Source organism: Pezoporus wallicus, unplaced genomic scaffold (assembly GCF_028554395.1).
Source record: "Pezoporus wallicus isolate ANWC-B61680 ecotype Strahan unplaced genomic scaffold, APGP_CSIRO_Pwel_v1 contig_14787, whole genome shotgun sequence".
Lineage (NCBI taxonomy): Eukaryota > Metazoa > Chordata > Aves > Psittaciformes > Psittacidae > Pezoporus > Pezoporus wallicus.
This window is the reverse complement of record NW_026640813.1, coordinates 174,734-190,789: the sequence shown is the minus strand read 5'-3', so window position 1 is coordinate 190,789 and position 16,056 is coordinate 174,734. Positions and strand designations below refer to the sequence as shown.

The 16,056-nt window shown below is 61.7% G+C and overlaps 2 protein-coding genes across 2 annotated transcripts; both read right to left on the bottom strand.

The window, feature by feature from the left end:
- Positions 1-196: 196 nt before the first annotated feature.
- On the bottom strand, positions 197-13,740 carry BLTP2 (bridge-like lipid transfer protein family member 2). Its single transcript, XM_057420766.1, has 39 exons — positions 13,669-13,740; positions 12,790-12,919; positions 12,497-12,543; positions 12,102-12,264; positions 11,910-12,028; positions 11,278-11,338; positions 10,799-10,997; positions 10,540-10,663; positions 10,073-10,197; positions 9,919-9,986; positions 9,682-9,830; positions 9,337-9,455; positions 9,025-9,188; positions 8,399-8,663; positions 8,092-8,297; positions 6,849-7,938; positions 6,419-6,610; positions 6,132-6,334; positions 5,934-6,052; positions 5,640-5,860; positions 5,345-5,535; positions 5,161-5,260; positions 4,896-5,098; positions 4,320-4,614; positions 4,044-4,201; positions 3,757-3,963; positions 3,583-3,682; positions 3,225-3,407; positions 2,840-2,961; positions 2,604-2,759; positions 2,408-2,529; positions 2,141-2,321; positions 1,976-2,062; positions 1,780-1,890; positions 1,564-1,699; positions 1,242-1,366; positions 907-1,008; positions 672-806; positions 197-471 (listed from the first exon to the last, which is right to left on the bottom strand). The coding sequence occupies exons 1-39, from the start codon at positions 13,731-13,733 to the stop codon at positions 289-291; spliced, it is 6,726 nt and encodes a 2,241-aa protein (XP_057276749.1). The 5' UTR covers positions 13,734-13,740; the 3' UTR covers positions 197-288.
- An 805-nt stretch (positions 13,741-14,545) lies between these two features.
- SDF2 (stromal cell derived factor 2) lies at positions 14,546-16,055 on the bottom strand. The gene is made up of 3 exons (XM_057420747.1): positions 15,862-16,055; positions 15,585-15,781; positions 14,546-14,976 (listed from the first exon to the last, which is right to left on the bottom strand). Exons 1-3 carry the CDS (start codon positions 16,049-16,051, stop codon positions 14,689-14,691), a joined length of 675 nt encoding a protein of 224 aa, XP_057276730.1. The 5' UTR covers positions 16,052-16,055; the 3' UTR covers positions 14,546-14,688.
- Position 16,056: the final 1 nt, after the last annotated feature.

Sequence of the window (16,056 nt, the reverse complement as noted above, 5' to 3'; positions counted from 1 at the left end):
CTGGAGCCATCCTGCTGCTTCCCCAGGCCCAGAACCCGCACAGCAGGGAGCACGGAAGCTCAAGGGGCACCACGGGCACCGGGCATGGAGGGGTGGTCCGCACCCCACATACCAGCCCCAGAGCACTCTGCGCCCCACAGCCCCGTGCTGCTGCCCCAACAGCACTGCTGGGGGGCTGGATGTGGCTAATCCCCCCCTTTGGGCATCACCGAGCAGCACGGCCACCCCTCACTGCCACAGGGGAGCATGGGGCACCCCGGTCCCTTCCCGGCCCGCCGGGTGCTGCCGTCATTTGCGCCTGCCGAAAATGGACTTCTTGCTGGGGTTCTTGTCCCCCACGCTCAGGCCGATGAGCAGCCGAGCCTTCTCGTACTCCTCCTGCTGCTGGATGGGCGCATCCGATTTGCTCTCCAGCTTCCCCCGGGCCTCTGCGCCCGCTGCCGGCTTCAGGCGTAGCTTCTCCTTGATCACCTGCCCCGGGAGTTAGGGGGCTCAGCATCCCACGGATGCACCCAAGCCCCCTTTGCATGGGTGAGAGCTGGAGCTGCTGAGCCAGGGAAGCTGCTTCCCACTCTAAGGAATGCATCGCCCACCATGGTGGGCATCCCGGGACCTCCACGCGGCCTCCCTGGGAGCAGGAAGGATGCACAGCAAGACGGGACCCCACGTACCTGTGCCACCAAGGCTTTGCGGCTGTCCCTCTTCACCGCCATGGCAAAGTCCAGCCACGTCCACGTTTTGTTGTGGTACTCCAGGCACGGCAGCACCAGGTTCAGGTCGCCCCAGTCCACGCTGTTCTTCTCGCCCTGGGTGACCCACAGTGTGAGATGATGCCCCAGGTCTCCCCCCCAAGCTGGAGGGGCTGTGTCCCCTTCCCCAGCACCCCCCATCCCACCGGCCCCACACCTTGTAGCTGACGCAGAGCGGCACCTGCGGGATCTTGATGTAGATGAAGGAGTTGTTCATGGCCGCGCGCTCCTTCATCTTGTCGATGTCATCCACGGGATGCTGGGGACAGAGGGGGAGCCGTGAGCAGAAGGGAAGGAGAGGGGACAGAGCCAGGAAGCAGCAGGGAAAGGGCAGCCGGGCACTAAGCCACAGCATTGCTTCATGGGGGAGAGGCGAGAGCTGCTCTGGTGCAGTGTGAGCAAAATGAGATGCTGCAGGGATCGCATCGCTTGGACGTAAAGGATGCAAACCCCCCAAATCCCCCCCCTTCCCCCAGAGGCAGCAGCAGGTACCTCGGGTGCTTTCCGGAATGATCTCCTGACCCCTGACGTCCGATTCAGTCCCTGAGCAACTCCTTTCCCTGGGCCCAGCGAGTCATCGGCCACAATGAGCTGCCGCGGCTTCACCACAGGGATCCCTGGGTCAAATGGGGTGGGAGATGGTGGCTGGTGAGGGTTATCCATCACCCAGACCCCGCCTCTGCTCTACCCGCCTGCAGGGATGACCACAAATCCCTGTGTTTTGACATCTATCCCACCAGCAGCTACCACAAACGCATGGAGCTGCTCAAGGACATTGCTCCGGTGCCATGAGTGGTCACCCTGAACCCCTTACCCGTTGTCACCAGCTTGGACTTATCTTCTTCATCCCCCACCTCCTCCTCCTCCACATTGCGGCCGGGGAAGAAGAAACCCATCATCCTGTGGAAGAACTGGTGGGTGAGCTGGATGGTGAGAGGTACCACATTCACCTGCGGGAGAGAGGCACATCACACCCTGCCCGTGCCCTGTGGGGAGCTCAGCCACCTCCCAGCCCATCAATCCCCAGCACCTCGAAGTGCTCCTTGATGGAGATGCCTCCAACGGGTGGCCGGACCTTGCTGAAGATCCTCAGTGCCAGCTGCCGGCCGGACTGGCAGGGGCTCTGGGGACGCAGCACCACCTGCAGGGAACAGGGATGGGTGGCTGGGATGAGGACAGACCACCTCATCCCGTGCGTCCCCAGGGCTGCAGGGCTGGCTCCTTACCTTGTACACAGCGTTGGGCAGGAGGTTGTTCATCGTGACCCAGCCCAGCTCCAGCAGATGCTCGGCTGTATCATCAGACTTGTTGACCTGCACGCATGGATCCATCAGCTCCGCGCACCCCAAGCCCCACTTTGGGGGCTGTGGGTGCCACCAGCCCATCCCTACCTTGCTGTAGAGGAAGCGCTGGAGCTCCAGCTCGGCTATGCCCAGCTGCCCGTCCTCCTCGGTCAGGCGCCAGCGTGCCTGGGCGAAGTAGAACTCGGTCCGTCGCGCCACGCTCACGTCCTCCGGCTGCTTCCGCAGCTCCATCTTGTTGGCTCGCTGCAGCTGGAAGTCCTTGAAGCACCTGCAGCGCACAGGGGAGCAACGGGATGTTGAAGCCACGGAATAAGGGGGGACACAGCACTGGGGAAAGCCAGGGACGGGCTCTACCTGATCAGTATGTTGAGCTCCTCGCTTTCCAGCTGCAGGTCAGCCTTCTCCTGGCTGAGCTGCTGCCGCAGCCGGTGGTTGAGGTCGAGCAGGCTCTCGTTTTTGCTGTCATCCTGCAGGGACTGAAGGACACACGGCCCTCAGCACCCCCTGCCCTGCAGCAGGCAGCCAGGCCCTGTCTGGAGATGGGGCTCACCTTCATGTTGGAGTACATCTGCTTCTCCAGCTGCCGGATCTGGGCCACGTGCTGCCTCACAGCCTCCTGGAGGTGCAGGATGCTGCTGCACTGCTCCTCGGGGTTGCTGGAGATCTCCAGCTGGAAGCGCACCCGCTGCTTCTTCTCGCTGTGCTCCTGGATACGGGGACAGGGGAAGGTTAGCGTTGCCCTGGGTGCTGTGGGTGACGCAGTGACCTGAAGCCTCGTGTGGGTACCTTGCGTTTGGGCTCCACGTGCAGCAGGAGGTTGTTGACGATGTCAAGGATCATGGCATACTGTGCGGGGTTGGTGGAGATCTCCAGGTCGTGGTGGATCAGCGTGAACGTATCCACAGCTCCTGCAGGGACACGCAGAGGAGCCTCAGCATGGCCAGAAACGGGATGCACGTGGGGGCCAGGCAGGGATGGAGACAGACAGGGAATAAACCAAGGTGGTTACACAGGCGCAGCATGTCCAGCATCATCTGGTGCACTGCCATGTGGCTGGGACCCCTCTTGTGTGCACCCCTCTGATCTCAGCGGGGCAAAGACAGACCATGCCTGGACTTAGCTGGCACTTGTGGGTCTGCCCCCCCAAGACACACTGCCTGCAGGTACCCACCCTCCTGCTTCTTCAGCAGATCCTCCTTCTCCTGGTTGGCGGAGGTCTCGGGGGGCTTTATCTGCGTGGCCAGCTCGGGGTCGATGTCATGGCTGTAACTGATGTAGTACATGCGGCAGCTGCAGTGGGAGATGATCCTCTGTACCTGCTGGGTCTGCTGGGCTTCCGAGGGCTGGTTCCAGTCTGGGGACAGGCAGAGGGACCACGGTCAGAGCACCAGGTCCTGCCACATTGGGGCTCAGGGCATCACTCAGCTCCTGGAACCATGCGGTGGCAAGCCAGCCCTCAGCTTCACCAGCCCTGGGGTCCCACAGGGGCAGGATGGGCACAGACACAGCAGCCACGCTGTGGGCAGTACCTGTGGTGGTGCTGACCATGCCCCCCACCGCCTGCCCACTCTCCATCAGCTCCTGCACCGAGTCCAGGCTCCGCTGCCGATGCTCCACAATGTTTTTCACCTAGGAAGGCATGGAAGCACCATTGGCTGTCCCTGCCCTGGCCAGTGCTGCCTGCTCCCTATGCATCCACTCACCTCCAGCCAGAGCTGCCCAGGCTCCCTCTCAGTGGGGCCGCTCTCCGTCGTGGCGAAGTACTGCATGCCATCCAGCAAGCAGGTCCAAGATGTCTTCTGCTTCAGCGTGTCCCCATACCAGGCAGGGTGGTGCTGGCACTGCAGTAGCTGGGCTTTGGCAGCAGACACGATCACGCAGCCCTCGGTCTCCGCGCCGCGCAGCACCATCTGCAAGGGGGAGGTCAGATGAGCCCTTGTGGGGCAGGGACAGCCCCTGTCCCAGGCAGGCCATGGGGCAGGACAGGTACCTGGCAGTTGACCAGCTCGATGAGGCAGTTTCTGTTGTAGATGTCATCGGTTTGGCAGGCAGCGATGCCACAAAGCTGCTCGCTAGCCCCCGACTCCTCCTCTGTGAAGACCACAAACTTATCTGTCTCCTCAATGAGCTTCTGCAGCATGTAGGCCCCTGGGGAAGGAGGAAGGCTCAGTGCAAGGCTGTGTGGTATGACGGGGAGAAGGCAGGCATGGCTTTGGGCTACCATGCACGCTGCCGGTGATGGGTTTCTCCTCCTTGCCGTGCTCACCCCCTGAGGAGGCTCTCTCAGGACGGCCACTGGTGATGGGAACGGTCACTCTGGCAGGGATGGAGTGAGCAGAGAGCGAGCCCCTCTTCAGCTTCTTGGCTTGGAGCTGCGTGTCGATCTTGAGCCCCTTCAGCACCTCGGTGGAGAGGTTGCGCTTGAGCACAGCCGCCTTCTTGTAGCCGTCGTAGAGGCCGAAGGCGATGTCCCGGTTCATGGTGGTCCAGGACGCCCGCAGGTCCACCAAGTGCAGCTGATGCGTGTGGAAACCATCGTCCCCATCCCGCAGGGGCAGCTCCTGCACACAGAGGCTCAGAGCTTCAGGGAGGCGAAGCCACCCCCAGGCCCATGCCCACGGGACTCGCACACAGGGGCCGGGAGCCCTGCCATGCCCTGCGTGGGGACCACTCCACAGCCCTCACCAGGGATGCTGTGGCTGGAACAGGGCATCCCTTTGGCCAGGCACTCAGATCAGAGGTCTACCTCCTCTCCAGCCAAATCCCTTCCCCATTGCACCCAAAGACCACCTTGTCCCAGGGGGATGCCATTGGGCCGTGCCCTATGCGTGTGCAGCGGTACCTCCTCTGCTGTGCGGTTGCTGTGCCGCTGGTAGGCGAGGGAGGACAGGCTCAGCAGATGGGTTTTCTTCACCAGGGTGTCGAGCCGGTGGTCAGCGTTCTCATCACAAGTGGAGGCCATGAGGTGCACGGTGACCTGGCTCAGGTCGCTCACCATCTGCGTGATGCTCCACTCTGAAATGAGGCGTCGTATCACCGTGCCGGCTGGGGGGACGGGGACAGGGGTCTGCCAGGACCCTGTCCTGCTTGGAAGTGCTGCCACTCACCTTGTGGGATGAGTCGTTGCGTGGCCCGAGTGAAGATGTGCCCCTGGCAGCATTCCACTTGGATTCCCCGTTGCTGGGCAAAGGAAGCCCAGTAATGAACCTGCAAAGGAGCAAATACAGGCACTGAGAACTGAGCGCCGGCAAAGCGGGTCGGTAGCACCAGATCCCCACGCCCAGGACTTGCCTGCAGCCGGGGGAAGAGCGCAGTGTAAGACAACTGCTTGTAATGCTGCCCCAGCTTCTTCTTACTGGGTTTCATGTTGTTGAAGAGCTTCCCGCGGCAGATGGGCCTCGTCACGCTGGTCCACGTGGCCCAGAAGTTCTGCATCCAGCGCAGGGTGCTGCTGTAGAGCAGGATCCGGGGCTGGGAATGCTCTGAGGATACACCCACCGTCAACCAGCGCCATGGGGCAGGGATACAGCAGCTCCCATCCCAGGACTGCTAAAACTTAAAGGATCCCCGGGGTGCCGTCACCCACCCTCACTGGGCCGCGTCAGGTCCATGCGGATGGAGAGGTTGAGGTTCTCGGAGCGGAAGGCACGGTAGGAATCGTACTGCTGCCCCGCCGGCACCTCGGGCAGGAACTCGGGGGAGCGCAGCACCACGCCGTGGTGGTCATGGGGGTTCCCGTGGCACAGCCACTGCAGGTCCAGCGTCATGCACAGGTCAGGCAGGTGCAGGAAGCAGCAGTCGTCATACCTGAGGGGGAAAAGAGACCCCATTCCCATTGCCACCCTGGTGGCAGCCCCTGCACTCCCGGTCCCACACTCACTTGGAAGCTGTGCGCACATTGATGTCCAAATTGCCCTTGAAGACAAACTGCCCGGGCTTCCAGTGGAAGGAGAGGTGGCTCCACTCCCAGTGCATGTTCTCTGTGGTGTTGTAGGGGTCCTGCAAGGACAAGCATGGGGAGAAGCAGATGTGAGCTGATGCCACGTCGTGCTCTGCTCCCTGCCTGGGCAGCACCCACCTCGGTGGCCAACTGATGTAGGTTGGCCTGTTCAACATCCATGTGCCAGTCCCCGTGCAAGAGAAGGCGGCTCTTGTCCCACCAGGGCAATGGGGCGCTGGGGTCCTCTGAGGGCTTGGTGAGGAGATCCACACACTGGCTGATGAGGGTCCAGGCTGGGTCCCAGCAGGGCCCCCACACGATGGTGAACTGGGAGATCTCAGCTGAGGACACACAGAGGTTGGCTCAGCCCTGTGCATGTCCCACACAGCCCTGCCTCAGAGCAACCCCGTCCCTCCAGCTCTTACAATGGAAGTCGTGGTAGAACTTCAGGGGGTGCATGTTCCTCTCCACCGTGGCATCCCCCCAGGGCAGCCCCAGCTTGAGGAGCTGGCGGCGCCGGGAGCAGGCCTGGCCGCTCTGCTCGGCTCCGATGAGCCGCCCCGAGAGCTGCCAGTTCCGGATCTCAAAGAGGTACCGAGGGTAATCACGGATCCGCACTGTGGGGATAGGAAGGGCTGAGATGGGGCAGCAAAGGGACGCTGCCCTCGTGCCCCACTCTGAGCCAAGACGGAGGCGCTGTCCTGTCACACCTCTGCTCCCTTCCCACCTCCATGAACCTCCAAAGCTCATTTCCCCTTGCTTGGCCACACATTCCATGGTGTCAGGGCCTGCGAGCCCAGGCCACGCATCCACCACGCTGTCCTCTAAGAGCAACCCTCACGCAAAGCAACTCACCGAAGAAGCTACCAGCTCTGCCCTTCACCATGCGGCACCACTGCGTGACCATCTCCAGACCCTCGGTGGGAAACGGGCTCACGCCATCAACGTCCCTCATCTGCTCCAACACACGCTCCGTGCCATGGAAGGACTCATCGGCCATGGCCACCAGCTCCAGATGGGCCATGCTCCAGGTGAGGAGGGCTCTCCTCATGGGCGTGTTGGCATAGAGGCGCCGCGAGCGCTGGATGTAGATCTCAATGTTCTTCTTCTCCAGCGAGGCGTAGAGCTCCTCGATCTTGCGGGCGGGCAGCAGCTCCCCGTGCTGCTTGCGCAGCGCCGCCACCTTCGCATCCAAGAGCTGCAGGCGTTTGGCGCTCTCCTTGCTCTCGTCCTTCATCAGCTCGTAGTTGTCTCGCAGCTTGACCTCGAACACGTCGTCGAGGAAGACCCAGGAGAAGTGCGTCACCTTGAGCAGCAGGTCCGGGGGCAGCGCCGGCACGCCGGGGCGCCCGCGCCGGTGCAGACCTTTGAGCCACTTCTGCACCCCCACCGCAGCGTCCAGCGTGCGGGAGAAGTCGTACTGGTACGGGAACTCGATGCTCACGCTGGCGAAGGAGAAGGCCCAGCCGCGGTTGCGGAGGGTGCGCAGGGTGGGGAAGGCGCAGCGGTGCAAGACGACCTCCTCCAGCTCCGGCAGCAGCTTCACCTCCACCTCCTTGAAGCTGAAGATGCTGTGCCCGTCAAAGCCGGCGGCCAGCTCGGGGCAGTAGCCGTGCAGGGCACCGCCGTGCCAGCTCACGGAGGTCCGCTCGGCAGCCAGGCTGATGTAGTTGGCCTCGGAGACGAAGGCTGTGAGTTTGGCAGAGCTCAGCTCCAGGGACAGGGACAGGAGTCTTTTCGGGGGGGTGCCATCCAGCTGGAGGGGTGTCTCAGTAGGGGCGGTGGGGTGGGATGCTGCGCTCTCCGGGGGTAAGGAGGGAGATGGCCCATGGCCGAGGGCGCTCCTCAAGGCTTCGTGGCACTGCAGGGTGGCCAGGGTGTGATGGTACAAGTGCATGTGGTCGGGTGGGCTCCACAGCACTGCCAGCCCCTCGCCGCACTGCACCTACACCAGAGAGAGCAAGCAAGTCGCTGCCAGGTCCAGCACAGCCCCGTTGCCCTCTCCAGAGCCTTTCGGTGCCAGCCAACCTTCCTCCTGGTCCATCCACCCCAGTCCAACAAGGACAAGCTAAAGCAGAGACCCAGTGCCCAAACCAACCTCCAGGGAGCGGATGCTGCTGTGGTAGGTGACAGAGAGCATGGAGAGGTTGGCCACTGGGTTGGGGATGGCAGGAGCTTTGCAGCATGGCTGCATCTTCTCCATGATGCTCTTCACCAAGGCCAGCACCATGCCCTGGACGCTGACTGTGCAGCTCTCAGCATTCCCCAGGACAGTCAGCGTGTCCAGCCGCAGCTCCAGGGCCCCTAGAGAGGTGGCACATCAATGCTGGAGGCACGGAGGAGGCACGCCACGACGTGCCAGGTTCCTCTGACAGCCATCTGGGATCAGCCTGGATGCTACTTACCCACTAGGGCTGAGAGTGTGAAAAGATTCACATCCTCCACCTTCAGATCCACCTTCCAGAGCAGCCCCCAGGGCTCGCTGGAGGTAGAAGGTGGCTGCTTGGCAAGCTCAGCTCCACCAGGCCGTGGGCAGAACAAGGGCAGCAGCCTGGCCAGGCACTCAGTGCATGTGTCTGACAGCTCCACCTGCAGCCCCCGGATGGTGCAGTCCAGGAAGAGGGTGTCTGACTGGGCGCTGGACATGCCCAGGGGCTGGTTGTAGCTGCCCTGCATGGTAAAACAGGATCATGGAATCGCAGAATGGTTTGGGTTGGAAGGGACCTTAAAGCTCATCCAGTTCCAACCCCTGCCACGGGCAGGGACACCTTCCACCAGAGCAGCTTGCTCCAAGCCCCTGTATCCAGCCTGGCCTTGAACACTGCCAGGGATGGGGCATTTACCATAGGGATGGAGCATTTACCACTTCTTTGTGCAGCCTGTTCCAGTGCTCCACCACCCTCACAGCAAAGAACTTCTTATCTCCAACCTGACCTTCCCCTGTTTCAGTCTGAACCCATCACCCCTTGTTCTATCACTACAGTCCCTGATGAAGAGTCCCTCTCCGGTATCCTTGAGGCTTGCCCCTCACCTGCAGGTTGAGGGAGTCGAGGATGAGGGCTTCTCCCCACACGTGCATGTTAGGAGGGTGTGGGGCACGCTGGATGTGCGAGTCGTTGCCCACACGCCAGCAGAGGTGGTCCACGGCCAGCACCGCTCGCTGGTGCACGCTCTGCGGCCAGAGGTGCTGGTAGTCTGCAGGCAGAGAGCAAGGGATGAGAGCAGGCAGGGCTCAAACATGGGCAACCCAGACACAGCCAGGCAGGGCTCCACAGCCCCTGGCCCTCCCCATTCCCACCACTGACCCCCAAGAAGAGCCCAGCAGCCACCCTGGTGCCAATACCTGCAGAGATGGAGTTGAAGCCCAAGGCGAAGGGTGGTGTGTCCCCCAGCTGCACTGACACATTGACATTGGACAGCAAGGCACACAAGATGATGGGCGCTATGATCTGGGGATAGCTCCTGCGTGGGACAAGCAGGTATGGGCTGTTATTGGGGTGCTGCCTGGCAGGGAGCAGGTTCACAGGGACCCCCCCCAACCATCTGCCACTCTCTGTACCACTCTCCCCATCCCACAGGCCGTGCAGAGGGCAGAGAAGACGCTGGGTGCCCGGGCCCCCTGCCAGAGCATGGCAAGGCAAGAGGAAACAAGCTGCGACACCAGCAGCTGCGCAGAGGCCAAGTTTACCTTCCCTTGTGCCCTTGGCTGGGGACAGGCACTGCCTGGCACCAGTATTCCTGTGCCAACAGGCCCAGCCAGAGGGAAAACTCTTGGTGGCGGTAGTGGATGATGCAGGTGTTGAGCAGCACAGCAGCCGAGAGGTCAATGGCTGTGACCTAGAGCAGGGAAGGGGCCAGGTGGCAAAACCACTCATGCCAGGAGCTGGACCAGCCACCCCAAAGGACGTGCTCAGCCACCACTCACCTGCACGCTGGTCTTCAGGGAGTTGAGGTACACGATGCGCTGGCGGCTCTGGGACAGGAGAAGGCCACCTGGGGGCAAAGAGGAACAGAAGTGAGGGGTGGAAAAGGGCAGTGATGGCAGCAGTGTCCTAAAAGGATCCTTCTTAGCTACTTGCCCTCCACCTGGAGGTCTACACTCATTTGGTCCAGGTCTGAGGTGGGTGTGAAGTTGCGCAGGGGAATCTGCTCCTCTTCACGCTGATATAGGAACTGCAGCAGCTTCAAGCTCCAGGTGAGGTGCCTGTAAGAAGCAGGGAGTCACTGCCAGAAGGGAACTGCACTGTCACGTCTTCCATCTCCCCAGCTCTCATCCCCAGCTGACTGGCACAAAGACATCAGCCAGCACCCAGCTGCAGCCCAGCCCAGCGCTCTCATCCCATCAGCAGAGGATCCCATCACACTGTCCTACTGGAGAACCAGCTCACGTGCCTTCCTCCTTCTCCAAGAGCCCAGCCCCAGGCCAAGCTCAGTCCCTTCTACTGGCTCTAAGACTGGGTATCTGTGGTCTAGCAGAGCAGGGGATGAGCAGTTGTCTCCAAATCCATGTCCCCAGCACCAGCACAGCTTCTCCCTGCCTCCTCACCTCTTCTGGCTGTTCATTGACAGCACCGTGCTGGTGTTCTCCAGCTTCACCTCCGCCCTCCTGGGGATGAGCTGCAGCGTGCCCCTGCTCAGCAGAGACAGGGACTTCAGGGGCTCCTCTGGGCCTGGAGAGGGACACACAGAGTCACAGGGAGGCTCGTGCCCAAATCCCCACACGACGGCACAGCCAAATCCCTGTGGCTCCAGTGCAAGTACTGGTGTTGCCATCCCCTGCCCACGTCCCTGTGCCCATCCCTGACCTGTGCCGGGCTGTTCCCCTGCAGTGCTATGCTGGGGGCTGGCAGTGATGCGGTGCAGCAGCGGGCTGCAGAAGAGCCCTTCGTGCAGCTCTGCCTGCAGGGTCCGGACATGCAGCCGGACCCCCACCAGCCGCCGCTTGCTGCTTATCTCCAGTGAGAGGGAGAGCGCCAGGGTCAGCTCAACCAGGCAGGTGTCATCCTGTAACAGGATACAAACAAGGAATCACAGTCAATAGCCTGGAAAAGGCCTTTAAGATCACTGAGTCCAACAGTTACCTGTTGCCAAACCCATCACTAAACCATGGCAAAGGAGTCACCCAGCTCCCAGCTGGTGGATGCTGAAGGTGAAGTGCTGGACACAGCACGGACCCCAGAGCCTTGCAGCATCACCCAGCCTCGGGGATACACTGGAGCAGGTCCTCAGTGTCCCCCAGAGCTCAGGTTGTAAGGGTTGGGTTTCTTCCTTCCCCAGCACTCACCAGCTGGCTGCTGCACAGGACTTTGCTGTTCATCTTCATCAGGCTCACCTCGCAGGTCAGGCTGGGGAGAGCAGGGAACAGATGGAGATGTGGAACATGCTGCTTCCATTCCAAACCAGCCCCCTGCCTTCTCTTTCATAGAATGGTTATGGTTGGAAAGGACCTTAAGATCATCCAGTTCCAACCCCCCTGCCATGGGCAGGGATGCCCCACACTAAACCATGCTGCCCAAGGCTCTCACCACCCTCACAGTAAAGAGCTTCTTCCTCGTATCTAACCTGAACTCCCCCTGTTTAAGTTTAAACCCATTACCCCTCATTCTAAACCCTCTGTCCTTGTTTTCCCTGTGTGACACGGGGAACCCGAGTCCCTGCTTCAAGTCCTCCCAAAAGCAGAGCTTAACTCCATGCACACTGCAGCAACTCAGAACTTGGAGAACACACAACCTGAGCTTCCCAGGAAGGGAAAAGGGACCTGGCCAGCTTGGGGGGGGGGGGGGGTGTTAATGTGTCATAGCACAGGTGACATGAGATGCTGCTGAGTGGGACAGGAAGAGGTGAGATGCCACACTGGGGTTGGAGGGCACCAGGGGCAGGCTGGGGATGCAGAGCAGGGTGCGAGGACAGCATTACCTCTTCCCATCACCAGTCAGGAGGAGACGTGTCTTGCTGGCCTGGATGTGCCAGAGAGACTCCGAGGTGGCCAAGTGCAGAACCATGATGTTGATGGAGTCCATGTGGATGGAAAAGAGCTGGCAGGGGAAGATGCTACCATGAGGGGTGTACGACAGCAACGCAGCCCATCACACAGAGCCAGTGCCTCACCTGGCTTAGGAGCCTCAGCAGGGAGGGTTTAAGTGTCACGTTTGCTCTGCTTTCGCTTCCTTCAGCTTCTCTGGGAGCCTCTGGGATGTGTGGCTGGAACCCAGAGCCCTTCTGGAGATCCGTGCGGATTCGCACCTCGCCAAAACATAGCTCAAAGTAGCGCCTATGGAAGAACAGCACCGGAGTTTGCACACCCAGCCCCACATCTGGGGGTGCTCCCACCCTGGGGACATGCAGGACCAGCACAAGGGCACCCACAAGACACTGCCACCTCAAAGAAGGGGATTCACTCACACACTGAGCAGACCACAGGGACTGCAAGGAGGGGTAATGGCAGCAGGACATGAGACAGACCCTCAAGAGAGGAAGGAGGGAGCTGGGGCAGGGATACATACGGCAGCTCCCGGCTCAGTTTACTGGAGATCCAGATGTGGTCAATCTCCTGCAAGGATGCACAGGTAGGTCAGAGAAGAAACAACCCGGCTGTGCCTTGTGATACTCATCCTGCTGTTCCCACTCTGCTCCCAACCCCTGGCATCACCCAGGGAGCAGCCAAACCCCAAGTTTGGCTATGGAAAGAAGGGCCTGGCACCAACTATGGCGCAGGGATTCGCTGCCAGCCTGGAAGTGACCCCATCCACCCTGCCTGCCCTCACCCACTGGTGGCCACCCCTTGCTGGGTACCCACCACCGTCTGCTGCTCCCGCTGGAACTTGAGGCTGATGTTCCGGGCCCAAAAGAAGCCGAAGGAGCCGATCTTGAGCTCTGCATGAAGCTTCTGCCGGCACCAGGTCACAGCCAGGCGACAGGCCAGCCATCTGCGGGGATGGGGGGGGGCCCAGGGTCAGCTCCCACTGGGGACGGGGACCCCCTTTGTCCTTCAAGCTCCAGCTCCAGCACCCACCAAGCAGGTCCTGCCTCCATGACTGCTCCAAGCTGGAGCAGAGACCCTGCAGGGTCACCCCGCACAAGCCCTAACATCCCTCCCCTTGGATTGAGGGGCCCATTTCACACCCCATAACCATGCTTCTGGGCTACCCTGCACTACTGCAAGCCCCTAACACCCTCCCACCCAGCCCTAGGACCCCTCAAACCCTTGCAAGCCACCCCCGACTCCTGACATCCCTCTTTATCACCCTTAACCCCTCGTTACTCCCCTTCCCCATACCCCCAACACTTCACCCTCAGCCCCATGGGGCCCCTCCACCCCTGTCACTCCAAAACCCCACACCCCTGCGCCATCCCCATGGGCCTTTACAATCTCCCCCCCACAAACAGACCCCCCCCGATACCCCACTCCCACCTTGGTTTTTATGACCTCTATCACCCCTACAAGCCCCCGCGGGCCCCAAACCCCCCCAAAATCCCACTGCCACCCCCATGCACCCCCCCACCTTGACCTTTACGCGCTCCCCCCCACCCCCAAGCAGATCCCCCCCTATACCCCTGTCCCCCCGTCCCCCCCCGACCCTTACGCACCCCTTTACACCCCTATATCAGCTGCAACCCCCCCATAACCCCTCGGGGCCCCCCAACCCCGCGTCCCCGCGGGTCCCCCTGCCCTGACCGCGCCAGCAGCCCGGCGAGCAGCGCGGCGATGAGGAGCCCGAGCAGCGCTGCGGGCAGCGGCATAGACTGGACCCGGAGTCCGGGATCCGGCCCCACTGCGGCCCCGGCCCGGCCCCACCGCCCGTGGGGCCGCGCACCGGAAGTGACGGTTGGAAGGGGCGGAGCCCGACGGCACTTCCCGGCAGGAACAGCGCCCCCGCCTGGGCTGGCGGGGGGATCGGGCCCCGCTGGGTCCGGCGCTCCCCGTATAAACAGGCACAAAGGGCGCGGATTCGGGTCTTTTATGGCCGCAGGGTAACGGGGTTTGGGGTACAGAGCCTGGGGGAACGGGGCACCGGGCGGTGCTTGTTCGGGGGTCCTCGGTGGGAGCTATGAGGGGGGCACTGGGGAGTCTGATCCTGCTCAGGGTTGGGTCTGGATGTTGGGATCTGCTTCTTCCTGCATTCGGGACGTAGGGAGCTGGTTTGTGCTGGACGTGAGATGTGCAGAGCTGGTTCGTGATGGGGGTTGGATGCTGGGCTCAGCTTTGGGTCAGGGCTGGATGTTGGGATTTGGTTTGTGTTGGATTTGGGGCATGGGGATCTGCTTCACGTTGGATGTTGGGCTCTGCTTGAGGTCAGGTCTGGATGGTGGGATCTGCTTTATGCTGGATTTGGGACATGGAGACCTGTTTGTGCTGGGTCTTGGATGCTGGAGTCAACTTTGGATCAGGACTAGACATAGGATCTGCTTTGGCCTGAATTTAGGATGTGAGGACCTGCTTCGTGTTGGATCTTGGGCTCTGCTTTGGGTCAGATCTGGATGTTGGACCTGCTTCGTGTCAGATTTGGGACACCAGGATCTGCTCCACATTGAATTCAGGACACTGGGATCTGCTTTGTGTCTGGGATGTGCTTTGTGTTAAAATTGGGGCCCTGTGTTCTGGAAGGCACCAAACCCCAATGAGAACAGGGGCCATCCCCTTGTCTGAGCGGCCCCAACCACCTCAGGGCAGCACCCAGAAGGCAGTCTGTGTCCATCACAACTCAGCGTGGTACTGCTCCGCTTTGAAGACATCACTGGGCTGCATGAAGATGCCCTCCATCACCTTCCAGTAGTTATTCTGGCTGGAGGCAGCCATGCCGTGCACCTCCTTCTGCCCATGGATGGGGCGCCCGTACTGCTCCCCCGTCACCGAGAGGAAGACGTCGGTGGAGGTGTGCTGGAAGCGAACCTCGCTGTCCCGTGACCAGTAGGTCCCAGTGCACAGCACTGTCCAGTCATCCAGGTAATCACCCTCACCATCCTCCCCGAACGCGCTCACCTCCTGTGGTCCAAAAGAGCTTATTTTGGGGGTGAGATGAGGAAAGGGGGGACTTGGGGGTGCTGAGGTCACCCACAGAGTGAGGAGGGGGCTGAGGGGACCTTGTTGGGACATGGAGGGTGTGGTTGGGACTGGGGTGTTGGGGACGGAACAGGAGCCCATCTCAAGGACCTGAGAACAAGGTGGAACTGGGAAGGATCCAGCTGGGACCAGGGAATAAGGGAGCACTGGTGGGGATGTGGGGGGCAAGGGGGATGGAGTCAGGAGTGGGGAGCAAGGTGGGACTGGTAGGGACAAAGGGAGCACAGTCAGGACCAGGGAACAAGGAAGTGCTGGCAGGGACATGGGGAACCTGGTTTGGAAGCAAGATGGAGCTGGTGGGGACAAGTAGGACAGACAGGACCTGACAGAGACATGGAGAACCTGGTGGGGACTGGGGAATGAGATGGGGCTGTAAGGATGAGGGGGACTTGGCAGGGACATGGAGAACCCAGCGTGTACTGGAGAGCAAGGCGGATCTGGTGGGGACAAAGGGGACCCGGCAGTGCGCAGGGAAAGGACCTGCTCCCGTTGGACACGGTGCCCCCCGGTGCGGCCGCTCTCCCTGGTACCTGGTTCCCGGACAGCGGGGATGCGAAGTGGTGGCTGTGGAGGTTGCGGCCGGTGCCCAGGTGCGTGAGCCGGATGCTCTGTCCGCACCGCACCGGCGCGCCGCGCTCGCAGACCCCCGCCGTGCGGGCCCGCACCCGCCAGTAGCTGTTCCCATCGTCCGCCGCCGACACCCCGGTCACCGACTGCTGCCCGCTGCCTGCGGCCGGGGCGAAGAACCGCGGTCAGGGCCGGCTCGGAACGGGGCGGAAGGGGGGAAAGGGAGGGGTGTCCGGTTACCGGATCCGTAGCGCACATCATGCGAGTGCAGGCGGACGTTGTGCCGCACGTTGAGCAGCTTCACCACGGAGCCGCAGGTGACGACCCCGGTTCCGGTTCCGGTTCCGGTCCCGGTGCGCACAGCAACGCCCAGCGCCAGCACAAGCACCCGGGCGAGCACCCGCGGCCTCCCCGCCGCGGCGCCCCCCATCCCTC